The 27345-nt window shown below is 40.6% G+C and overlaps 1 protein-coding gene across 1 annotated transcript in view; it reads left to right on the forward strand.

The window, feature by feature from the left end:
- DNAH5 (dynein axonemal heavy chain 5) overlaps positions 1-27345 on the forward strand; it is a 320870-nt gene that overhangs the window by 141969 nt on the left and 151556 nt on the right. Inside the window, exons 34-41 of the mRNA XM_069556071.1 lie at positions 1070-1294; positions 2739-2911; positions 15235-15413; positions 15809-15996; positions 16328-16522; positions 21183-21317; positions 22164-22271; positions 24246-24399. Coding sequence (XP_069412172.1) covers positions 1070-1294; positions 2739-2911; positions 15235-15413; positions 15809-15996; positions 16328-16522; positions 21183-21317; positions 22164-22271; positions 24246-24399 — 1357 coding nt within the window. The remainder of the gene's footprint in view (positions 1-1069; positions 1295-2738; positions 2912-15234; positions 15414-15808; positions 15997-16327; positions 16523-21182; positions 21318-22163; positions 22272-24245; positions 24400-27345) is intronic.

A 27345-nucleotide genomic window follows, 5' to 3' on the forward strand; every position in this document is an offset into this window, starting at 1 on the left:
TGTTAAATATAGATAAGTTTAAAGATTTCAACTACAGATTGTTGCTGTTATGTATCTATGTCTATGCATATATATTTATAGATGTATATATTTGTGCTATAGAAATATTGGTATATTTTCTGTTTTTAATATGTAAAAAGTATTTTCCTTTTTAAAAATTTAATTGGAGGGTAATTACTTCACAATATTGTGATAATTTTTGCCATATATCAACATGAATCGGCCATAGGCATACATGTGTTCCCTCCTCCTGAACCCCCATCCTTCCTTTCTCCCCACCTCCTCCTTCCACAGAGCACCGGCTTTGGGTGCCCTGCATCATACATCAAACTCCCACTAGTTATCTGTATTACATATGGTATTGTATATGTTTCAATACTATTATCTCAAAGCAACCCACCCTCACCTGAAGTAAGTCAGAAAGAGGAGACAAATATCATATATTAATGCATATATACATGGAATCTAGAAAGATGGTGCCAACGATCCTATGTGCTGGGCAGCAAAGGAGTGGGAGTGAATATAATTTCTTTTTTTAAAATATAAATTTATTTATTTTAATTGGAGGTTAATTACTTTATAATATTGTATTGGTTTTGTCATACAAATTTAAAATAGTTTTTTTCCTACTGAATGTCTTTAGTACATAAATCATAAAATGTCCTGTGTTTTACTAGAAAAATGACAAATACATTTAGCAATAAGATACAGAAAGTGATATTTCCTTAGTGATGTGATCGATAAGGATTTTGAGATTACAGTGTATAAACCGTTTGTTGGTTTGATGAAAGTAGGTTGAAGACATATTCTTTCCGTGTCAGTAACTTAAAAACTATGGGGGCAGAGGTATGACTTAAAGTGAGATGAAAAAATTGTAGCCACGTCACAAGGCTGTATATGTTTGTCAGGTAAACAATATGCATAGAGTTTCCATAGATTTTGAAGCAGCCCGTCAAGCTGGAGAATGCAAGATGGCTTGACATTTGCATAATAATCACAACTGTTGTAATTTCTGTTTAAATATATTCATATGCCATAACACTCATAAACCCTTTTTTGTTTCCATAAGGTTGGATTATTAGGAATTCAAATGATATGGACACGGGATTCAGAAGAGGCCCTTAGAAATGCCAAGTTTGATAAAAAAATCATGCAGAAAACCAACCAGTCTTTCCTGGAGCTACTGAACACGTTGATAGACGTGACAACCAAGGACCTGAGCTCCGTGGAGCGAGTTAAATATGAGACTCTGATTACTATTCATGTGCACCAACGAGATATCTTTGATGACCTGGTAAATGCTTTATAAATGCTGTGGCATATACAGAAGAACAAAATTTTAAAAAGGAAAATACTTCTTACACATTAAGAGGTAGACACTATCTTTGTTTACCCACCAGGAATAGTGTGAATGAATTCAAAGAAAAGATACAATTCAGGCAAAGAGGCATCTTTATGAAGAGAAATTGTCAGATTTTCTTTTCAGTCTTTAGCCGAAATTTCGGCCATTTTCTGATGATCTCAGCTAAGGTGTTATGGAGGCAATTAGACTTTATTTTGAAATTCTTTACATGATCATTTTTAATGCTGAAATGTCATGTAGCATCATCGAGAGCTTTCACTTGTCTTACGCTTCTTTTGGTTATTAAATTGAAGATGACTAATCTCTTGATGCAGAAATAATAAGTGACATTGCTAGTAGAACTGCTTAGTAGTTTTGAGGGTTTTTATTAACATAAATCACATATGTAACCAGTTTTGCTACATTCGTTGATTGCAAATGGTCTTTCCTCATGTAGTTTGTGACATTCAGTTGTCATGCAGACTTTTGCCTTTAAAGAAAGAGCAGGGATGAGAAAGAGAGTTTGGTAGCTGTAGAGAATAGGAAATGTGAAATGAAGTTTGCCCTCTACTATAAAATATGACATTAGATAAGAGGCACGAAGCTCTTATTTTCATAATAATTTTCTGGATCATGTCTCACCCCATTATGTAAAAAAGATTATGAAAGGCTGGTTCTGATGTAATGGAAATAAAGGTGGCACATTGAGGCTGTTATGTGCTAATCTCCTCTCCTAATAGTTAAGCACACTGTTTGCCTTTCTGAGAAATAAAGGGCTCAGGGTAATTTTAGATTTCTTACTTGTAAAAAAAAAAGATTAAAGTGGCTTAAAATTTTGGTTAAAAAAATTCATACAGAAGCATTGCTGGGCAATAACCTGCCATTTAGATGTTAGAAATTTTGGCCTGCTTCAAATCCTAGCAAGGATAATTAATGGATTGTAAAGCCCCCAACAATGTACTTCGTTATTACCAGAAGAGATGACTTTTTTTTTTTCCCCGATGAAATTGTTTAGTTCTATCTTGGTAAGCCAAAAATGGTTTTCATAGATTGTATTTCCTGGTTAGGACTGTGGCATTGGGCACTGAAGAATGAAATTTAAGATATGAGCATCTTACTATTAAAATAGAGCAGGTTATTTAAATTGAGGGGCACAATTAAGTGTTTCTCTTGAATTTTCCTTTTCTCATATCTTTGAAAGTATCTCTTTTTTTGTTGTTGTTGTTTTTGCTGATCAATGAATGAATGGGTTGGATGGTGATGTAATTGACATCTCCCAACCAGTTGGGTTGTCTCTGAGTTCCATTACTTCACATTCTGATCTACCTGGATGCTGATGTGTATAGTTAATGAATAGTTTCCCTCTCGGTTTTAATATACACCTTCTGCATTTCAGTGTCACATGCATATCAAGAGCCCTTCGGACTTTGAGTGGCTGAAACAGTGCAGATTTTATTTTAACGAAGATTCTGACAAGATGATGGTTCACATCACGGACGTGCCCTTCATCTACCAGAATGAATTTCTAGGCTGCACTGACAGGCTTGTCATAACACCGCTCACAGACAGGTGATGGAAGGATTCTATGATTCCTCAGCCTCTCTCTCCCCTACCTCCCACATTTTCATTCTCTCCAGGTGTGCAGCGGATTTTGACTGATGGCCTCTTTTATACGAAACTCTTTGAAATTCGGTGTTTTGAGCTTTACCCATGTATCTTCACAGGGGGTTTAGGAGGCTTGTGACTGAAACAGACTTTGGTTCCTTTGCCTTCCATCTTACAGAAGCTAAGTGTAAATGACCCCTGCTGCTGCTTCTCAGTTGCTCCGCCGTGTCCGACTCTCTGTGACCCCATGGACTCTAGCCCACCAGGCTCCTGTGCCCATGGGATTTTCCAGGCAAGGATACTGGAGTGGGTTCCCATTTCCTCCTCCAGGGGATCTCCCTAATCAGACTCATGTCTCTTGTGTCTCCTGCATTGGCAGGTGGTTCCTCTACCGCTGTGCCACCTGGGAAGCCCTAAATGACCTCAGTTCAGTTCAGTTCTGTCGCTCAGTCGTGTCCAACTCTTTGTGACCCCATGAATCGCAGCACGCCAGGACTCCCTGTCCATCACCATCTCCCGGAGTTCACTCAGACTCACATCCATCAAGTCCGTGATGCCATCCAGCCATCTCACCCTCTGTTGTCCCCTTCTCCTCCTGCCCCCAATCCCTCCCAGCATCACAGTCTTTTCTAATGAGTCAGCTCTTCTTATGAGGTGGCCAAAGTACTGGAGTTTCAGCTTTAGTATCATTCCTTCCAAAGGAATCCCAGGGCTGATCGCCTTCAGAATGGACTGGTTAGATCTCCTTGCTCTCCAAGGGACTCTCAAGAGTCTTTTCCAACACCGCAGTTCAAAAGCATCAATTCTTTGACGCTCAGCTTTCTTCACAGTCCAACTCTCACATCCATACATGACCACAGGAAAAACCATAGCCTTGACTAGACAGACCTTTGTTGGCAAAGTAATGTCTGTGCTTTTGAATATGCTATCTAGGTTGGTCATAACTTTCCTTCCAAGGAGTAAGCGTCTTATTTCATGGCTGCAGTCACCATCTGCAGTGATTTTGGAGCCCCCCAAAATAAAGTCTGACACTGTTTCCACTGTTTCCCCATCTATTTCCCATGAAGTGATGGGACCAGATGCCATGATCTTTGTTTTCTGAATGTTGAGCTTTAAGCCAACTTTTTCACTCTCCTCTTTCACTTTCATCAAGAGGCTTTTTAGTTCCTCTTTACTTTCTGCCGTAAGGGTGGTGTCATCTGCATATCTGAGGTTATTGATATTTCTCCCAGCAATCTTGATTCCAGCTTGTGCTTCTTCCAGCCCAGCATTTCTCATGATGTACTCTGCATAGAAGTTAAATAAGCAGAGTGACAATATATAGCCTTGACGTACTTCTTTTCCTATTTCGAACCAGTCTGTTGTTCCATGTCCCATTCTAACTGTTGCTTCCTGACCTGCATATAACAGTGGACATCAAAGGGAAAAAAAAGTGAATTCATTGCTATGTATCAAGTGCAAATCACCATGGGTTTTGAGGGCTGCATCAGGGGTCTGTGGCACTTTTATCATTACAGAGGCAATAAAGGTGTTTTTCTTTTTTTTTTTTTTAAGCAGGAAAGAAATTAAATGTGAATGCTGGTTTCTGGTGGCTCAGTGATAAAGAATCTGCCGGCCAGTGCAGTAAACAGAAGAGATGCAGGTTCCATTCCCGGTTTAGAGGAAGATGCCCTGGAGCAGGAAATGGCAACCCACTCCAGTATTCTTGCCTGGAGAATCCCACAGACAGAGAAACCTGGTGGGTTCAGTCCATAGGGTCGCAAAGAGTCGGACATGACTGAGTGTGAATGCATGCACTGGTGAGAAGTGATGGGGTGGACATTGACCTGTCCTGCCCCCTGCCTGTTATTAACCGCTGTGTTAGCCAGAGCCACCATGTAGCTCCTCTGGACCTGGTTTCTTCATCTATAAGATGAACCAGGTTATCTCCAGAGGTCCTTTCTCTGTGGCTAATAGTCTGATTTGAACTTGGTGGCATCTACCCATTGTATATGTGCTGTTCAGGGATGCTTTTGATACTTATTTTGAACCAAATAGGTGAGTGTTAAAATCAACATTTGGCTTAAGGAGAAGCTGACCTGAATATCAGTCATTTTCACAGAGTGAACCTCTGGGCTTTTAGATTGAAAATATTATCCCTGGTGGTCCAGTGGTTAAGATTAAGATTCCAAGCTTCCAATGCAGGGGGGTGTGGTCCAATCCCTTGGGGTGGTAAGATCCCATATGTCATGCCGTGTGTGTGTGTGTGTGTGTGTGTGTGTGTGTGTGTGTACACACATATGGGCCTCCCAGGTGGCGCTAGTGGTAAAGAACCTACCCACGAATGCAAGAGACGTAGGAGACACAGATTTGATCCCTGGGTCGGGAAGATCCCCTGGAGGAGGACATACCAACCCACTCCAGTATTCTTACCTGGAGAATCCCATGGACAGAGGAGCCTGGGGGATACATTCCATAGTGTTGCAAAGAGCTGAACATGACTGAAGCACACATGCATATATATATATATGATCAGACAAAATTTAAAAGTTTGACATAATAACCCTGTTTGCCAGATTGCACCTTCTGCTCAGCCATGATACCAAATGAAATGCTCACTTTTACTGGAGGATGGAGGAGTAGCAGGAGGTTTCACTGTGTCCTTTCCCCCACGTTGTCTTGTCTTCATGCTCTGTATTCCTTCTTATGTCTCATCAAAGGTGGTTTCCCCTGGATACTGTCAGACGTTTGTTTGGAGTTTTCCTCTTTGAAGTATAGAGGTGAATAGTGACAAAAGGCAGAGAATCCCTTGAAACACCTGTAAAAGTTATTTCACACTGTCTGTCCTTTCAAACCTCAAACCTTTTCCTCTCTTCTTTTCTCTACCCAAGTCCTCGTTTCTGTTTCGTTGAGAAGATAAAAGGACCTGCACTCGTTGCTCGTCACGTCTGCCAACCAAGGGACCTGGCCCTGTGCCATCCACTCCCTCTCTCGGTTTATGGGATGGATTTTGTGCTGGCATCCAAAGCCAGCGCCTCTGCTGACGCAGCTGTTTTGTCTCTGGGAGCGTCAATAATTTTCACTTTCTACTGGATCATTCTCATCAATGTACAGCGTGCTGTAATTGCTTCCAGACAGCAAATCCTACTGCGAAGCTCTGGTTTCCTTCCCATTTCTGTGCTCACATCAAAACTCCTCAAAAGCAGTTTTTAAGACTTAAATTTTATTGGAGTATAGTATAGTTAATTTGTAATGTTGTGTTAATTTCTACTGTATGATAAAGTAAATCAGCTATGCCTGCTTCATCAGATAAGTCGCTTCAGTTGTGTTTGACTCTTTGCAACCCCGCCAGGCTCCTCTGTCCATGGAATTTCCCATGCAAGGATACTGGAGTGGGTTGTCATGCCCTCCTCCAGGGGATCTTCCTGACCCAGGAATCAAACCCATGTCTCTACAGCTCCTGCTCTGCAGGGAGATTCTTTACGCACTGAGCCACCTGGGAGGCCCCAAATCAGCTATATGTATCCCTTCTTTTTTTGATTTTCCTTCCGGTTTAGGTCACTATAGAGTATTAAATAGAGTTCCCTGTGCTATACAGTAGATTCTCATTAGCTTTCTACTTTCTACGTTTTATCAGTAGTGTATATATGTCAATCCCGATCTCTCAATTCACCCCACCCCCCCTTTCCACCTTAGTGTCCATACGTTTGCTCTCTACATCTCTATGTCTCTGTTTAAAAAATGCAGTTTTTGTCCACCTAGTTGACCTTGAATTCACTCCATTCAGGCTCTGTGTGTTAGTTTCTATTGCTGTCATAACAAATGACCAAGCATTTAGAAGCTTAAACCACACAGATCAATTACTTTGGGTTTCCATATGTCAGAAGTCTGACACACATCTTGTTGGACTAACCTTAGGCGTCAGCAGAAGTGTGCTCTCTCTGGGGTCTCTGGGGAGACCCTGACCCTTGTTCTTTCAGTTGGTTGGTAGAATTCTTTCTCTTGGCGGTTGCAGGACCTTTGCCGCCACTTCCCTGCTGACTGTCAGCTGAGGGCTGTTCCCAGCGTTGGGGGGCTGCTGTTTACCTTGTCTTCTGGCCCCTTCCTCCCTCTTCACAGCCACAACCATGAGTTGAGACCTGTCTGATCTTTCCCCATCTCATATCTCTCACCCACTCTTCTGCTTCCCTCTTCCCCTTTTCAAGAACTCATGAGATTAGATAGGGTCCACTTCTAACCCAGGATCACCTCCTCATATCAAGGCCTTTCACATTAATGGCTGTTTGCAGGGATTAGGACGTGGATAGTTTTTTGGGGGGCAGTTTTTCTGCACATCATACTTTCTTGGCTGATGGTAGAGCCGTCACCCAGGTCTTCGTGTTGCCGAATCCAGTGGTCATTTTTAGTTTTGCCCTTCCTTGACCAGTCATGTTTGCAGGGAACGTGTTGTCAGGGATTAGCACGTGGATGTGTTTCTGGGGTGCCATTATTCTGCACATCACACTTTGTTCCCCTGGGAGGGCCGTCACCCAGACCTTCGTGTTGCTAAATCCAGCAGTCATTTTTAGTTCTGCCCTTCCTTGACCAGTCAGCAGTGTTTACACAGATGGCCACTCTCTCTCTTTCCAATTAATGAATTGTTTAATTACTTCATGTATGTTTGGCTGTGCTGGGTTTCCACTGCTGCACAGGCTTTTCTCTAGTTGTGGGGCGTGGGGGCTACTCCCTAGCTGTGGTGAATGGGCTTCTCATTGCAGTGGCCTCTCTGTTGCAGAGCAGAGGCTCTAGGCATGTGAGTTTCAGTAGCTGTGGCGCTCAGGCTTTAGTGCCCTGTGGCATGTGGGATCTTCCCAGGGCAAGGATCAAACCCACGTCGCCTGCGTTCACAGGCAGATTCTCGACCACTGGACCTCCAGGGAAGTCCCACTCTCTCCTTTCTGCTGCCTTTCCTTCATGTGGCTTCCAGGTCATGACACCCCTGGTTCCTTCTGTTCTGCCTGTCCCTTCATATACTCTCCTACGGTTCCTCTCCAGTCTCCTGACTTCTAAGCACAGAGCACGCCAGGGCTCCTCTCTTTTCCATCTATACTCCTGAGATGATCTCACGTGGTTTTGAGTATCATCTAGATGTGGACTCCCCAATCTTGAACCCTGCCGGGGCTTCTTCCCTTGAACTCCAGACACATACAGCCACTTGCCTACATGACATGTTTACTCAAATGCATACTGGGAATTCACACTTATGTTTGCTCCTCCCCTCATAAACCTGCCCTCCTGCCATCTTCTCCATCTGTGCAAATGGCAATTCCATCCTTCAGTTGCTCAAACCAAAATCCTTGGAGCATCCTTGATACCCTTCTTTTTCTCTCACTTTATTATCCAATCTGTCATGAAGTTTGGTCACCGACACTTTCAGAATTCACCTAGGATGTGACCACTTTTCTCCCCTTTGCTGTTATCACAGGCTCAGCCACCATCATCTCTAGGCTGGATGATTGCAGTAGTCTTTTATCTGGTCTTCTGCTTTTGCCGTTGTTCCTGACAGTCTTCTCAATTCAGATGCTGGAATATTAGCCATATCCTGTCATCCTTTTGCCTTGATCTTTCTCCTGTCTTTCGGTCTCACCCAAGGTAAAAGCAGTGTCCTTGCATTCACTTCTGTGACCTGCCATGATGGGTCCCTGCTGCCTACTGTCTCTCCTTCCTCATTCAGCTCCAGCCACGTGTTCCCTGGCTGTTTCTTGAGCAGTCTCAGCACACGGCTGCCTCAGGACCTTTGCACTCACTGTTGCCTTCACCTGGAACCCTTTCCCCTGTGACACTGGCATAGCTCACTTCCTCTCCTCCAGGGCTCTGATCAGATGTCTCTGCACATGGGTCTTCGGTCCCGATACATTTGAATCAGCAATCCCCACCCCAAACTCCCTAACCCAGCTTTATTTTTTTTTCTGTTTTCTATTTTTAAAGTTTATTTCCTTCCTTTAGGATATCAGTTCTATAAGGTATAGACTTTTTGTGATTTATTCGCTGCTCCTAGAACACTTCTGTTCCATTTGTTGCTGTTGTTCAGTTGCTCAGTTTTGTCTGACTCTTTGTGACCCCATGGACTGCAGCATGCCAGGCCTGTCTGTCCCTCACCATATCCCGGAGTTTGCCCAAGTTCACGTCTACTGAATCTGTGATACCATCCAACCATCTCGTCCTCTGTCGCCCCCTTCTCCTCTTGCCTTCAATCTTTCCCAGCATCAGGAGCTTTTCCAAAGAGTCAGCTTTTCACATCAGGTGGCCAAATTATTGCAGCTTCAGCTTCAGCATCAGTCCTTCCAATGAGTATTCAGGGTTGATTTCCCTTAGGATTGACTGGTTTGATCTCATTGCTGTCCAAGGGACTCTCAAGCGTCTTCTGTTGCATAACAGGTTCTAAATAAAATTTCCCAAATAAATCGAAAAATGTTTATTTTTAAAGTTGCATCTTGTGGTAAAAAACTTAAATAGTACAGAAAGATAAAGTTTAAAGTGTGAGGGGAAATTTTTTTTTCTATTTCTCAATGATTAATAGTTTATTTTCTAAGAAATTGTAAATGCTTATATGTCAAAAATCTAACTTTCACATAAAGGTATTTGATTATACAAACTTTTTTGTGACTTGATTTTTTCACTGTATTCATTATTTTGTGCATCTTTCTGTATCAAAAGCTTGAGAACTTTAAAAGCAAAGTGGGTATTTATAAGTTAATAAGTGGAGGTGATTCGGAAGTTTGTGTCACTGTGTTTCATGATGAATGTTCACTTGTTTGTTTTTACTCTGAGTTGATTATGGTAGAAGTGAGTCACTCTTTGCAAGTCCATTGCAAGATTGGCTGCCTTTTTACAAAGAATTACTCACTAGGGTTAATACTTGATGTCTTCTCAGCTTTTCACGGACTGCTCTGTGAAAATTCAACAAAGTTGATAGCAGTTGTGTCTGGGAAGCCTAATGTCATGTGGATGGATTTGCAAATATTTCAGAGGATAAAATAGTCAATAAATATGCTAAAAACATATACTGCTTTTTTATAATAGCTCACGCTATTTTTCATGAGCAGTCCTTTTTTTACTTCTGAACATAAGTCGAGAAGACTGGAGGCAGTCTTAGTACCTGTCACTTAAGACGGAGGGCAGCAGAGATTGAAGACGGATGAAGGCATTTGGTCTTCTTAATAAAAAAGGCAGACAGTCCTCGTGACGTGTATGTTTCTCTGACATATTCTCATAGCTTCCCTGACTTTTATCTGGGTCTTGGCCACTGTACTGTGTAGTGTTGGTCAGGACAGCGAACCTTTCTGATTCTCTTCGTTTGCAATCATTGTGTGGACTGGAGGTACTGTAGGTTGGGACCCAGCACCAGGCCTGCCACTGAGTTAATCTAAATTATCATTAATAATGTTAACATGACTATTACTTTTCTTTTTTGTTTAGAATTTTTACAATTTGAGTACAATCGATTTATAATATTGTGTTAGTTTCAAGTGTAAAGCAAATTTATTATTTTTTTCAGATTATATTCCATTATAGGTTATTACAAAATATTGAATATAATTCCCTGTGCTATACAGTAAATATTTTTGGCTTGTCTATTTTATGTACAGTAGCATATGTCAGTTAATCCCATAATTTGTCCCTCCCTTTCTCTCCCCTTTGGTTACCATAAATTTGTTTTCTATGTCTGTGAGTCTCTTTCTGTTTTGCATACAATCATATTCATAATATGATTAATTAATTTATTAATAATTAATATTATATTATTAATTATATTATAATTAATTATATTAATTAATATAATTAATAATATGATTCAATCATATTATTTTTAGATTACACAAAAGTGATATAGTATTTGTCTTTCTCTGACTTACTGCAGTAAGTATATATTCTCTAGATCCATCCACATTGTTGCATATGGTACTATTTCATTTTTTTAAATAAATGAATAATATTCCAGTATATATACATATATATGTATGCACCCTACACCTTCTTAAGCCAGTCATTTGTTGATGAGCACTTGGCTTGTTTCCATGTCTTGGCTGCTGCAAATAGCACTGCTATGAACGTTGGGGTGCATGTGTCTTTTTGAATTAGAGTTTTCATCTTTTCAGGATATATGCTCTAGAGTGGGATAGCTGGACCATATGGTAACTCTATTTTTAGTTTTTTAAGGACCCTCCAGACTGTTTTCCATAGTGGCTGCACCAATCTACATTCCCGCCCACAGAGTGGGAAGGTTCCCTTTTCTCACACCTTCTCCAGCATTCACTACTGTACTGGCCATCATTAATGGTGGCCGTTCTGATCTGTGTGAGGTATGCCTATTGCAGTTTTGGTTTGCATTTCATTAATAATTAACAATATTGAGTATCTTTTCATGTGCCTGTATGTCTTCTTTGGAAGAACGTCTGTTTAGGTCTTCCGTCCATTTTTCGATTGGGTTGTGTTTTCGATATTTCGTTAATCACTGATAACAAGCTCTTTGCCAACCTTTACTTTCATATCTGCTTAAGCATGTCCTATAATTAAATAGTCTATAATTAAACCAAGTTCTCAGCAAAGAAAATTGACTTCCTGCTTCATGGACGCCTGTTGTGCTGGCAAGTTTTTCAGCATTTTAGAATCAATACTGTTTAATAATAAACTCACTTCTGGTTTATGTCTGGTGGAATGTGTCTAGAGAGCTATGAATACCTAACACGACAATTGCGTGCTAATGAGCCCTGAGTCGTGGAGTTGATCATTGTTCATTTGGTGCCGTGGTCAGATTCTGCACCTCTGATTCCAGTAGCTTCTGGGACAAAGGGAAGCAGATGAGGGTACGGCTGGACCAGTTCAAGCCACTTATTCACAAATGTTCATAGAATATGAGGTGTCAGGTTAGGCAAGTGGCTGGGGGTAAAAGTGTGAACTAGACCTAGTTCCTGACAGCAGAGAGCTCATGGTCCTCTAGTAGGGAGGCAGGAAACTGTAGCAGAGTTGCTGTGTGTGTGTGTGTGTATATGTGTGTGTCTGTGTGTGCTTAGTCATATCTGACTTTTTGCCACCCTATGGACTGTAGCCCATGGCTCCTCTGTCCATGGGATTCTCCAGGCAAGAATACTAGAGTGGGTTGCTGTTTCCTACTCTAGGGGATCTTCCCGACCCAGGGGCCAAACCTGCATCTCTTGCGTCTCCTCCATTATCAGGCAGATTCTTTTTATTGCTAGTGCCACCTGGCCGCTAAAAGCTACTAGATCATATAAAAATCCAAAGCCCTTCGTGAATGGTGACATTTTTGAAAGCAGCCAAAGAGATGGGAAAGCAGAGAGGGAGGGCTGAGGTAGGCATACATGTAGGATGCTCTGGGGAGAGTCATGTCAACAGGCACATGAAGATGCTCTGGCAGATCCACACTTGCCTCTGAAAGGTGAGTCCTAGAGGGTTTGGGTGCCAGCATAGTGGTTCTGAAGCCAAATCCAGCCTCCATTCCCCAACACCTAATTCTCAGAGGTGGAATTTTGGGTGAAGTAGAGAAGAATAGCTTTATTGCTTTGCCAAGCAAAGGGGGCCATAGCAGGCTAATGTCCTCAAAACTGTGAGTAACCTGGAGGGGCTAGTGAGAAGTTTTATATTCATGGTTCAAAGAGATCCTCATCAGTTTGTGGATCTTCTTCTCATTGGTTGCTGCCAAGATAAGTGGAAGTCAGCATCATGAACCTGCTGGTTCCAACTGGGCTGCAGTCTGTGTGCTTGTGGGCACCATACCATTTTATCTTCTACCTGGTGGGCGTTTCAACATCTGCAAGGCAGCTCAAAGATATTGTTACATGTATCTGTTGACAGGGAACCAGGACTCTGCCCCAAGGTTGCACTCCTGTTACTCTTGACTCTTCCTCCTTTGTCCCCATGTTCCATCCCTTCCCTGTTTAACAACTGCTTGAATCTGCCCCTTGGAACTCAGGGAAGGTCTTGGAGGCTGAATGAAGCCTAGTTCCTGTCTTCAAGACATGGGGAACACAGAAAGGCTTTTGTGCCCAGTAACCCCACAGGGTCCTGCTTAGTATCACTTGGACTGAAGTCCCCCCTTTTGAAGAAATCACCTAGCGTGGATGCCCATTTTTAATGAAAATAATGGGATTTCTTTCTGACAGTCTAATAGCTTGCCACTTCTTCAGTTTAAATATAAACCCAAGTGATCCCATAATAAAGAGGGATCTTTTCAAGACAGAGCATCTGGGTGGCCAGAGTTCCTGGAGATTTATTCCTTATCCTGAGAGTGTGGGGCTGTCCTATTAGTGGGAAGCGAGAGGGCTATTGGCCACAAAAGCTGACTCAAATCTCAGCTCCCCCACTGCTGTGACCCCGAGAAAAACTATTCCATCTAAGCCTTTCTCCTTATCTATAAAATGAGGACCATAACTGACTTCCCCACAGGGTTTAGTGGGGTTTAAATGGCATGGTGTAGTTGTGTGGAAGGAAGGAAAACCCCTTCTATGGCTTGAGAGTGGGCTCTTGTCTAGCACTTGGAAATGAATTGTCTGAGGAGACACACGTGCTGGCAAAGCAAGAGACTTTATTGGGATGGGGTGCCTGGTGGAGAGCAGTAGGGTAAGGGAACCTAGGAGAACTGCTCTGCCTCGTGGCTCACAGTCTTGAGTTTTATGGTGATGGGATTAGCTTTCGGGTTGTCTTTGGCCAATCATTCTGAATCAGGGTTCTCTCTGGTGGTGCCCACATTGTTCAGTTAAAATGGATTCCAATGAGGAGGATTCTGGGAGGTGGTCAGACACATAATGTCTCCTTTTGACCTTTCTCGAACTCTCCCGGTTGGTGGAGGCTTATTAGTTCCCTGTTCCTTACCAGGAGCTCCTGTCATAAAATAACTCACAAAAATGGTTACTATGGTGCCTGGCCAGGGTGGGCGGTTTCATCCAGTGGGCTAACAGTCAGGGCTATTCCCCTAACAGTCAGAGCTATTATAACATCATGTTAGCTCTTATTACAGAGACCGCTCTGAAGGGATAACAAAAGTTCAAGAGGAAAGATAAGACCCTGGGTTGAAAGGCAGAATCAAAGTGAGATCAGGCATCCTTCCGGTTTTACACCCACATTACCTCCTGTGAATCCAGGCTCATTTTTTCATCGGGACTGAGTCATTTATTTGTCTTTCTATGAACCCAGATCTGATAAATTTGAGACCCTAGGGGCTTCCAGTGGGTGTGCTTGCTGCTCATTCCCATGCTTTATTGCTGGACAATCACTTTATTTTCTCTGAAATATTTTTTCAAGTCCAGATGAAAGCTTTTGAGTCTGGCCATCAGAAAGCCCTAAAATGCATTATATTATAGATTACCTCCTTTTACAGCAGTGGATGATGCTGGGAAATTGAAAGACTCATTGGCAAGTTATCAGTTATCTTGTTTTCCTTCACAGGTATTCTTGATTCTCTCACCAGAATCTTTTATTTGTTAATATCATACTGTAAGATACAGCAGAAGATATTTGCAGGTTTAGTAGATGCTTCCAGAAATAAATTTATAGTGTGATTATTTAGCAATGTGTGATTTAAATCTCCTGTAATCATTGGTTCCCATGTTGGTCAAATTATAAATTCTTAGATTCAAAAAGGGATTAATCTACTTTGTGTATGGTGTGTGTGTGTGGTGTGTGTGTGTGGTGTGTGTGTGTGGTGTGTGTGGTGTGTGTATGGTGTCTGTGTGTGTGTTTGCACTCAGTCATATGTGACTCTTTGTGACCCCATGGACTGCAGCCCACCAGGCTCCTCTGTCCATGGAATTCTCCAGGTGAGAGTACTGGAGTGGGTTGCCATTTCCTCCTCCAGGAGATCTTCTTGACCCAGGGATTGAACTCCTATCTCCTGCACTGGCAGGTGGTTCTTTACCTCTGAGCCACCTGGCAAGCCAGGCCCTGTTTCCTAGAATACTCTTGTTTAGATGTTGATAGATAGTTGTGAAAAAGTTGCCAAATAAGTTTTGGAAATCCTATGTATTCTTTTTCATAACTGGAAATTGTCAATATATATTATCATAAGGAATCTTGTTGAATATCTTTAAGAGTTTTCAAATGTGTTTGACCTTAGACTACTGCCTTTTCCTCAACACATGTTAATATACCTAAGGATAAGTGTACTTTAGGGTGAGGTTCTGGAAAGGTTAAGTAGTGACAATGGGCAGGATCTTCCTGTTTAAATTTTGTGTGAATATCATGTCATTGTGATGCCTCAGAGGCTTCTTGCAGCTGCCAATGGTGTGGCTCTAGTGATTCCTGCATCCTTCCAGGTGTTACATCACATTGGCTCAAGCTCTGGGCATGAGCATGGGGGGTGCCCCCGCTGGTCCTGCGGGAACGGGAAAAACAGAAACGACCAAAGATATGGGACGGTGTCTTGGGAAATACGTCGTGGTTTTCAACTGTTCGGATCAGATGGATTTCCGAGGACTTGGACGGATTTTTAAAGGTGAGGGTTATATTTTTTTATTCGCTGAAAAATGTAAGCTAAGGTGGACTATCTTGTTAAGATTTATTTTTCAACAACTGGCTGCATTTTAGTGTCATTTTCCAACGTTGTAAAACTTTTGGAAAAACCTGAATCTTTCCAGTGTTGTGTGGGTCGAACATCAATATCACTCACCTTTGTACTGTTCCGTTATCCCTGCAGATTGGGTGTTGACATTGTAAAAAAAGTGTTACATTGTGAATTATTTTGGGGGCATTTAATATATGATCTATTTGTTCAACTTTATGTTTGAACAAATTTAACTCTGGCTTGTCTTGACAGTTGCGTAATGCCCTTTTTCTTGACTTTCTAATTGGATGTACTAATTGGATTTTCTATTTAATTTCCCTTCGAAGGACTGGCACTGTCTGGATCCTGGGGTTGTTTTGATGAATTTAACCGTATCGATCTACCAGTTCTCTCCGTTGCAGCCCAGCAGATTTCTATTATTCTGACATGTAAAAAGGAGCGTAAAAAATCTTTTATTTTTACTGATGGAGATAATGTAACTATGAACCCTGAATTTGGGCTTTTTCTAACCATGGTAAGGAACCATAAGAGGAGCTACTGAGCTTCAGCCTTCTTATCCCAGTTTCCATGTATCTCCCTTGTCCTGTCATTTATTTTCCATGAATGGGAATTGGGATTGTAATTTTCACTCCTATTTGAAAGCCTTTGGTGATAAACAGAACTCATATTAATAACTCATGACAGTCTCTCCAGTTAAAAGGAGGGTGAGATATGTAAATGAATTTTCCAGCTGTCATTCCAGATTTGCTGTGTGTGCATAATGAATCTTTTAATAGTATGCTGATATATTGTGCTTGTTACCCCATGATTGTATCATTCATCCTTCGGTTTTATTTTCTGTACAGAATCCTGGCTACGCTGGGCGGCAGGAACTCCCCGAAAACTTGAAGATTAACTTCCGCTCCGTGGCCATGATGGTCCCTGACCGGCAGATTATCATCAGGGTGAAGCTGGCCAGTTGTGGCTTTATTGACAACATTGTCTTGGCCAGGAAGTTTTTCACGCTCTATAAGTTGTGTGAGGAGCAGCTTTCTAAGCAGGTGTGAGATTCTCAAGGTCCCTATATATTTCAGCATGTTGAAAACTTTTATTCTGTTCTGGAGAGGGTGTGGAGAAAAAGGAAGCTTCTTACATTGTTTGTGGGAATGTAAGTTGGTGCAGTCACGGTGGAAAACAGTATGGAGATTTCTCAGAAAACTAAAACTAGACTTGCTATGTGATCCAGCAATCCCACTCTTGGGCATAATTTGAAAAGATACATGTACCCCAGTGTTCATTGTAGCACTATTTACGGTAGTCAAGGCATGAAAGCAAACTAAATGTGCATTCACTGAGGAATGGAAAAATATGTAGTGCATATATATACATATATAACGCAATATTTGTTGTTGTTCAGTTGCCCAGTTGTGTCCCACTGTTTGTGACCTCATGGACTGCAGCAAGCCAGGCTTCCCTGTCCTTTCCCATCTCCCGGAGTTTGGTCGAACTCATGTGCATTGAGTTGGTGATGCCATGCAACCATCTCATCCTCTGTTGTCCCCTTCTCCTCCTGCCTTCAAGTTTTCCCAGCATCAGAGTATTTTACAATGAGTCGGCTCTTTGCATCAGGTGACCACCAAAGTATTGGAGTTTCATCATCAGACCTTCCAATGAGTATTCAGGACTGATTTCCTTCAGAATTGGCTGGTTTGATTGCCTCGCTGCCAAGGGACTCTCAAGAGTCTTCTCTAGCACCACAGTTTGAAAGTATCAATTCCTTGACGTTCAGTCTTTTTTATTGTCCAGCTCTGACATCTGTACATGACTGCTGGAAAACCATAGCTTTAACTATATAGACCTTTGTTGGCAAAGTAAAATCTCTGCTTTTTAATATACTGTCTAGTTTTGTCACTGCTTTTCTTCCAAGGAGCAAACGTCTTTTAGTTTCATGGTGCAGTCACTGTCCACAGTGAATTTGAAGCCCCCCAAAATAGTCTATCACTGTTTCCATTGTTTCCCCATCTATTTGCCATGAATTGATGGGACTGGATGCCATGATCTTTTTTTTTTTTAAATTTTACTTTATTTTATTTTACAATACTGTATTGGTTTTGCCATACATCAACATGAATCCGCCACGGGTGTACACATGTTCCCAATCCTGAACCCCGCTCCCACCTCCCTCCCCATACCATCACATGGAGGAAACCAGAATTGATCTTTGTCTTTTGCATGTTGAGTTTTAAGCCAGCTTTTTCACTCTCCACTTTCACCTTCATCAAGAGGCTTTAGTTCCTCTTGCTTTCTGCCATAAGGTTGGTGTCATCTGCATATCTGAGGTTGTTGATATTTCTCCTGGCAATCCTGATTCCAGCTTGTGCTTCATCCAGCCTGGCATTTTGCATGATGTACTCTGCATAGAAGTTAAATAAGCGGGGTGACAATATATAGCCTTGACATACTTTTCCCCCAATTTGGAACCAGTCTGTTTTTCCATGTCTGATTCTAACTGTTGTTTCTTGACCTGCACACAGGTTTCATAGGAGGCAGGTAAGGTAGTCTGGTATTCCCATCTCTTTAAGAATTTTCCACAGTTTCTGGTGATCTACACAGGCAAAGGCTTTAGCCTAGTCAATGAAGATGTTCTGTCATAAAAAAGAATGAAACAATGTCATTCACAGCAACATGGATGGACGTAGAGGTGACTGTACCAAGTTAGGTCAGAGAGAGAAAGACAAATACCATATGGTATCACTTATATGTGGAATCTAAAAAATTGTACAAATGAACATATTTATAAGGCAGAAACAGACTTAACAGACATAGAAAACAAATTTATGGTAATTAAAGGGGAACAGGGGGAAGGATACCTTAAGAGTTTGGAATTAACATATACATAGTACTATATAGAAAAATAGATAACTAATAAGGACCTGCTGTATAGCACAGGGAACCCTACTCAATATTCTGTAATAACCTATATGGGAAAAGAATCTGGAAAAGAATAGATACATATATATATGTAAAACTGAATTACTTTGCTGGATACCTGAAACTAACACAATATTGTAAATCAACTATACTCCATAATATAATAAAAATTTAAAAAAACAAGAAAATTGTAGACTGGGGTTGTTGAGAAAGTACCTCCCTGGTACAAAGTAGAAAATGCTATCATTGCAAAAATGAATTTTCATGTATAGTTTTATTAAGTACATTTGAAGAAACTAATATTTATAGTGTAGAAATGAAGTGAATACTATCTGAATTGATTTAAGAGCCAAAGAAATATGCATATTGTTGTTTGCTCTTTATCCCACCTATATATTTGTCATAAAGGGTTGTGTGTCCTCATGGTTTTGAGGAACCTCTAATTCAAACTTCTTTGAATCTAAATTATTTCTTACACCCACAGATTCAGCTAAATTCAATTCTCACTCAAAACATCCTTAGTTTCTTTTGCTTGTGCTCAGCCACTCAATCATGTCCAACTCTTTGCGACACCATGGACTGTAGCCCATCAGACTCCTTTGTCCATGGGACTTCTCAGGCAAGAATACTGGAGTTGGTTGCCATTTCCTACTCCAGCAGATCTTTCCAGCCCAGGGATCTAACCTGAGTCTGCTCCATTGGAAAGTGGATTCTTTACTCTTGTGCCACCTGGGAAGTCCTCTTTACTCTGTCTTCTCCTTTCTGTGCTGTACCTTGTATGTAGAAAAACTCCCACATCAGTAACTCCTGCCCTCTCCTCTAATTTCACATCTGTTTCCTTCATTCCTATTGCCCTTGTTCACAAGGTCATTGGGAAATGATATGTGTCCATGTGTACAAAACAGTTGGCCCCATGCTGATCCCTTGATCAACCGCCTGTGAATCTTGCTTCATGTCTGCAGATTTAACTGAGTCTTATTATGGAAAACTTTCCTTAATTAATTCTACCCACCAACGATTTCAAGTCATTGTTACTTTTATGCTAGCTTGCTTATGTTTCTTTTATTGAGGATTAGAACTTAAACTCCTTGTAGGCAGGAACTCAATCTGAATATTTTTATGTGCCTTATCCATCAAATGATTGGTATTAAGTGATGCATCCAGCTTCCAATTAGCAGATAATTTTTTTCTATAGGTTTTTATAAATTATGATTGAAAACATAGTCATTGAAGGCAAAAGGCAAAGGGAGCAGCAGAGGATGAGGTGGTTAGGTAGCATCACCGGCTCAATGGGCATGAATTTGAGCAAACTCCGGGAGATAGTGGAGGACAGAGGAGCCTGGTGTGTTCCAGTCCATGAGGTTGCACAGAGTCAGATACGAATTAGCAACTGAACAACAATAGAAAATGTAACATTAGCTTAACATCCTAACCATTTTTGAGTGTACAGTTCAATAGTGTTGTGAAACAGATCTCCATAGCTTTTTTCTCTTATAAAAAGGAAACTCTATACCCATTAAAAAAACTCCACTTTCTTCCTCCCTCTGTTCCCTGGTAACCACCACTGAACTTTCTGTTTCTATGTATTTGACTACTTTAGATATCTTATACAAATGGAACCACATGGTATTTGTCTCTTTGTGACTGGCTTATTTAACTTAGTATAATGTCCTCAAGTTTCATTCATGGTATAGCATGTGATAGTACTTGCATCATTTTTATGATTGGATATCATTCCAGTTTCCATATATGCCACATTTTGTTTATCCATTCATCTGTCGATGGGCCTTTGGGTTGTTCCCACCTCTTGGCTGTTGTGAATAGTGTTGCTATGAACATGGGTGCACAAATACCTTTTTGAGACTCTGCTTTCAACTCTTTGGGATATAGTCCCTCAAGTGGGGTTGCTGGATCCTATGGTGGTTTTATTTAGAAAAGTTTTGAGGAATTGCTAGAGATAGTGTTTCCTATGGTGGTTGGAGAATTGGTTTTTTATTATTTGCTTTATATGTGCTAAAATTTTGGGTGATTGAACTTTTATAAATATATGTCAAGAGGTCAGCAAAGCTGGGGGCTTGGCTTTCCATTTGGTCCTTATTGTTACTCCCTTTCGGTCTGGTGGCTCAGATGGTAAAAGCATCTGCTTGCAATGTGGGAGACCCAGGTTCGATCCCTGGGTGGGGAAGATCCCCTGGAGAAGGCCATGGCAACCCACTCCAGTACTCTTGCCTGGAAAATTCCATGGATGGAGGAGCCTCATAGGCTACAGTCCATAGGGTCGCAAAGGGTCGGACATGACTGAACAACTTCACTCATTCAACTTAGGTAATCTTGGAATTTAGCTACTTTTTTTTTTCCTCTTTGATATTCCTATGTTTTAACCTTATATCATGGTCATGAGCAAGGTCACAGTTTAATTCTGGTTTGAAATTTTAGTTTTTGAGATATGAGGACATTTTCTTGTGGATAATTGGCTTAAGAAGGTCTCAAGGGAACCTGTATTTTCCATGAGGAAGTTTACTCCTTTCTCCCTGTCAAGATCTGTCTGTTATCAACAGTTTTCAGATCTAAGGGCTTAAATTACTGATGACCCAGGGGAGTGGGCTTTTTTGGGTATTCTCCATTTCCTAAAAAGAAAAAGTTATTGATAAAAAGATTTATTGCTCTACTATCTGTACACATGTTCAAAAGGAAAATCAGCATTTATTCAATATGCCTCTGTCAAATTTGTACAGTTGCCATGGGTAACTTAATTTTGAAAATAAGCCCAGTGTTCTTCATATTCTTCAGGTACATTATGACTTCGGTCTGCGTAATATTCTGTCAGTTCTGCGAACCCTGGGAGCAGCCAAGAGAGCCAGCCCCACGGATACGGAGTCCACGATCGTCATGCGTGTGCTGCGAGATATGAATCTTTCCAAACTGGTGAGGTTCACAGATGGAGCTGTTCTACCCGCTTACATTTCAGTTTAAGCACAAATGAGATTTAGAAATATTTATTTAAAGATCTCATTTAAAATGCTTGATTATCAGATGAAGCACTTTAAATTTCATAGAGCATGACTTTAAATTACATTTTCTCAGAAGTAATTTCTGTGGCGGCTCATATCTAGTCTAACACGTGTCTATTCCAATAGAATGAAAATGGATTAAAAAAAAAATCTACCTCTTAAGTTTCCAGATCCCTTGAAATTTTTGTGTTTTAGAGCTATAATCCCACCTTTTTAAAAGTAGACTTTGGCAGGAAGTTGTATGTAAGATTTTGCAAATGTGTAAAATTTCACATTCTTTGATTTCACAGTTGAGACTGATAATCAATCATCTGGTTATCAATGAATCTATATACAGTGAATCTATATCTATATTGATGATATATTTTTTCACAGTAAAAGTATGAATTAAACAAATTTCATTTCATGAATTTGCGACTCTGTTTCATTTAAAAAATTCTTTTTCATTTAAATAAGAAATTATAGGTTATGTAGTAACTCCCTAAAATGGTTGTTTTATAGAAAGTTGTCACATAGGTGGTATTTTCTTTTCTTCTATTTCCTTCCTTTTTCCCCTCTTCTTCTCTATCCTTCCTCCCTTTTAAAAACTAATTTTTAATGCATGGGCAACATGATGAAAATCTTTCTCAACTTCAGTGGAGGTATTTTATTACTGGCTCTGATAAAGTAATCTAAAATGTATTACTCATTTTCAGTTTGCCTAATATTGCTGTGCTTGTGCCAAAAGAGCTGGTCTGATTTCCTTTCTTTTCTTTTTGAGATTGATGAAGATGAACCTTTATTTTTGAGTTTGATTGAAGATCTCTTCCCAAATATTCTTCTGGACAAGGCGGGTTACCCTGAACTGGAAATGGCAATTAGTAGACAGGTAACATGTTTCACAGGACATCAAACTATGTGTTCCTTTCATCTGAATTTCATGAGAATCAAGTGGAGCTGTTATGGTCTAAATCTATAGATTTGAGAACAACCCCAAGGCTGTGACTACAGGTTTAAGAGAAGCCATTACACACCATTAATAGAACTTTTCCTGCCAGGGGGTCTCGCTCAACCACAGTTAGCCATGTGCTAGTGGTGCTGTTACTGCTGGAGACCGTTCCACACCAGATTCCCAGTGAAAAGGGGTGGGTCAGCATGGGCCGGGGTGGGGGGTGTGTGCGGCCTGCTGCCTTACCTGTGCTAGGCTTGGTTCTTTCTGCAGCCCTGGTATTTGTTTATCATGTTGCTTTGGCATCCTGACTCCTGCTACTGAGAGTCATTTGGAGTGATCTCATGTGGCTCCTTCGCTGTCCATCTTTTCCCCCAGGCCAAGGATCACTTGTGATTTCTTCCTTGGGCTTTGGGGGAATCCATCATGTTAAGTGTATTATGAGGTGTCTGGATTTTCCATGATACTTGGTGCAGCTTTAACTTTTTATCATCTTCCTACGCTGTGCTATGCCAAGTGGCTTCAGTCGTCTCCGACTCTTTGTGACTCTATGGACTGTAGCCCACCAGGCTTTTCTGCCCGTGGGATTCCAGCCCAGTACTGGAGTGGGTTGCCGTGGCTACCTCCAGGAGATCTTATCACCCCAGGGATCGAAACGATGTCCGTTACATCTGCATTGGCATGTGGGTTCTTTACCACTAGCACCTCCTGGGAAGCCCTATAATCTTCCTAGGAATGGAGATGAATCATGAAAATCTTGTGCCTCAATTTCCTTTCCTATGAAAAAGCGTTTGGAAAAAAACGTTTTATAGAAATGGTGACTAGCTCATATTTATAAAATGGATTTCAATTCTTTGAATGTATTTGTAATAAAAATTAAATATAGCAGTATTTTATGGAGACTTTCCCTTTAAAAGTCAGTGTATAAAAATCTTAATCTCCCAATTAGGTAAAAGTGATCATTCATTTTGCAAATGGCTTCTTCATCATATGGCCATCTTGATTGTAGCATTGCCTAAAAATGCTAAGTATAAGCTAATCTATAAAGTGACTTACATTTGCAATTTGTAGCATATGAGAAATATGGAGAGTCAATAACATAAAATAATACATAAGTATTATCTAAAAATTATTTAAGTAAAAATAAAAGCATCATTTATAGTGAATTTAAGCATAGCATGAATCATAGGGCTGAATCTTGGGATCAGATCCTTACTCCATAACTTTACAATGAATAATCTTGGGTAAATTACTTAGTCTCTTTGTGTCTCAGTTTTCTTATCTGTAAAACGAAGATATCATTCGTACTAAGCTCATAGAAATTTAAATTTAGAATAGTGTTTCACAGAGTAGCTTCCATACATCTGTCTGATAGATAAAAACTATACATTAGATTTACAAAGATGGCTTGGCAGTTGTATGGAATTTCAGTCAACTTGGTATGCTTGAAATGATCTTTTTATACTAAATATTATCTTCTAAATTAAACATCTAAAATAATTTTGCTGTTTGAGCCTTTGTTCTTAAGTTGCTTTTAATGTGTACATTCATGTAAATATAAGTGTTTGTAATTTCCTAAGTCAGATATGGATTAGGTTGGGATATTTTGATTATGTTCAGCCTGCTTTTTGCCTAGCTGTGTATATTTTTTATTGTAGTAAAACTCATTGCTTAAATATATCTTTTAAACTATTTTTTAAGTGTACAGCCCAGTGGTATTAAATACATTCGGTGTATTGTGCAAACATCACTACTATTCGCCTTCAGAACTTTTTCCATCTTTCCAAACTGGCATGTCCATATGTATTAATAATAACTCCCCATACCTCTAACCTTGCCTCATGTCTGTACTTATTTTGAACACAATGATAAGTCCTGACAGCTGTTTATGTGGGGATTTTGTTTTATTTTCAGGTTGAAGAAGCTGGTTTAATCAACCATCCTCCTTGGAAACTGAAAGTCATCCAGCTGTTTGAAACACAGAGAGTGCGGCATGGAATGATGACCCTAGGGCCAAGTGGAGCAGGGAAGACCACCTGCATCCGCACCCTGATGAAAGCCATGACTGGTAAGGGGACCGTCAAGCCTCGTTACCCTGGGGGCACATTTTGTGACATGTGAATGCTCCGAGAGGAACACAAATATAGATGTATATTAACATATTTTTATAGGAGGAGATCTCTTGGAGAAGGAAATGGCAACCCACTCCCATATTCTTGTCTGGGAACTCCCACGGACAGAGGAGCCTGACGGGCTACAGTCCATGGTGTCGCAAAGAGTCAGGGATGACTGAGCATGCATGCCACAATATTAGAGTTGAATAGCATGGGGTTGCAAAAGAGTCAGACACGACTTAGCGACTAAACAGCAGCAGCAGCATGTAAGAATATATCCAATATTCAACTTTTTTGAATATTGGATATATTTTAGAGATAACACAGTACATTAATAGACCAGAGAAGAAAAACGTTTTTTTTTTCCAGCTTGTATTTTAAATTAAAAAAAAAATTTTTTATTTGACTGTGCTCCGTGCCATGCGGGATCTTAGTTTCCTAATCAGGGATCAAACTGTGGCCCCTGCAGTGGAAGTACAGAGACCTAACCGCTGGACGGCCAGGGAACCCCCATTTCCAGCTTTATTCAGATATTATTTTGACATATATATAAGTTTAAGGTGTGCAGTGTGCTGATTTGATGCATATATATGTTGCGAAATTATTGTCACCATAGCATGAGTTACCACCTCCATCATATCACATAATAACCATTTCTTTTTTTGTGATGACAGCATTTAAGATTTATTGATAGTTTCTTAGAAATATTCAAATATTTGTATGATACAGTATTATTAGCTATAATCACCATGCTGATACATTAGGTGCCCAAACTTGCTAATTTTATAACTACAATTTTGTATCCCTTTCCAATATCTCTCCATGCCCCACCCCATCCCTTGTAACTACAGTTCCACAATCCATTTCTCTGTTGCTGTAATTCAGTCACTAAGTCATGTCCAGCTCTTTGCAACCCCATGGACTACAACAGGTTTCCCTCTCCTTCACTATCTCTGGGCTTCCCTGAGAGCTCAGTTGGTAAAGAATCTGCCTGCAATGCAGTAGACCCTGGTTCGATTCCTAGGTTGGGAAGATCTGCTGGAGAAGGGATAGGCTACCCACTCTAGTATTCTTGGGCTTCCCTGTGGCTCATCTGGTAAAGAATCCGCCTGCAATGTGGGAAACCTGAATTCGATCCTTGGGTCGGGAAAATCCCCTGAAGAAGGGAAAGGCTACCCACCCCAGTATTCTGGCCTGGAGAATTCCATGGACTGTATAGTCCGTGGGGTCGCGAAGAGTCAGACACGACAGAGCGACTTTCACTTTTACTATCTCCTAGAGCTTGCTCAAACTCATGTCCATTGAGTAGGTGATGCCATCCAACCATCTCATCCTCTGTTGTCCCCTTCTCCTCCTGCCTCCAATCTTTCCCAGCATCAGTATCTTTTCCAAAGAGTCAGCTCTTTGCATCAGGTAGCCAAAGTATTGGAGCTTCTGCGGAAGCTGAGCCTGACATTTTTAGATGCCATATATAAGTGATACCACACAGTATTTGTCTTTCTGTGTCTGAATTATTTCATTTAACATGATACCCTCAAAGTCCATTCATGTTTCCACAAATGGCAGGATGTTCTTGTATTTTGTGCGTGAATAATATTCCATTGCATATGTATGCCACATCTTTATTCATTCATCCATGGGCAGACAGAAGATTGTTTCTATATCTTGGATTTTCTGAATTATGCAAACATTTTTTTAAAGTGATTTCACGGACTGTGTTATATGTTTTACATATGTTATGGCATTTAGTTTTCAAAATGATCTTGAGATGTGATTACTGTTATCTCCATTTTGGACAAAAAAGTCAAGATTCAACTTCAGAAATACTCAATGTCAGAAAGATGGTAAATAATGAGACTCAAAGTTAAGGTCAGAGCCCATTAAGGTAAAACCCAGAATTTTCCCAGCATACCATACCATTTCACAATTATGACTTAATGTAAGATGCTTACTATATGACATATAAGACCCAGGTCTCCCAAATTGCAGGTGGATTCTTTACCAGCTGAGTCACCAGGGAAGCCCAAGAAGACTGGACTGGGTAGCCTATCCCTTCTCCAGGAGATCTTCCCAACCAAGGAGTCAAACTGGGGTCTTCTGCATTGCAGGCAGATTTTTACCAGCTGAGCTACCAGGGAAGCCCCAATATAGGATGCTACCTCTCAATAAATATAAGATAATTCCAAACCTGATTCTTAAATTCTATGTGTTAAAAAACCACCCTCACTGTAAACTAATTTCCTGCCCCGAATCAGATATTTTTCTTGAGAAGTGAAATCAGTGCACTTAATTTCCAGATGTCCCTAAGCCTTACATCTAAGCCCCTAACCCAGGGTCATCTAAGCATAATGGCTATTGCCTTGTTCACAGTTATCCTTGTATTCTCTGGTTCTTATTAAACATGGATGACTTTCTTCTTAAAAGTATTGGCAACAATGGGCATGGCAGTTAAGTTCCAAAATTTCACAGAATCTTGGCTGTTAGGGTGCACCATGCATTGTCCCACAGGGAAAAGCTGCTTGGCTGGGTTTCTGGCCAGCTTATAGAGCCTCAGTACACTGATATTGGTTGATAGTGATAGTCTATATTTGTTCTAGGTCCTGCACACGTTGGATTTAGTCTGTTTCCTCAGCCATAGGATGAAATGAATTCTGTACAATAGGACTCTACGTGGGGGTCCTCACACTGAGACAGGATTATACCCTCAGCTAGCACCTACCTCCACTAAAACAGATTTCACACCTGCAGGACTTTGTCATGTGATTTTCATGTGTGCTATTAAAATTCTGTTTGGGGATCTTTATATAGCATTAAAATGATGTATTCCCTCTCTTAAACTATGCTTAATAATACTTTTGTTGGTATGAAGCTGCCTTCTGTTAATAAACTACATATGTGCT

This window comes from Ovis canadensis, chromosome 16, assembly GCF_042477335.2.
Source record: "Ovis canadensis isolate MfBH-ARS-UI-01 breed Bighorn chromosome 16, ARS-UI_OviCan_v2, whole genome shotgun sequence".
Taxonomy (NCBI): Eukaryota; Metazoa; Chordata; class Mammalia; order Artiodactyla; family Bovidae; genus Ovis; species Ovis canadensis.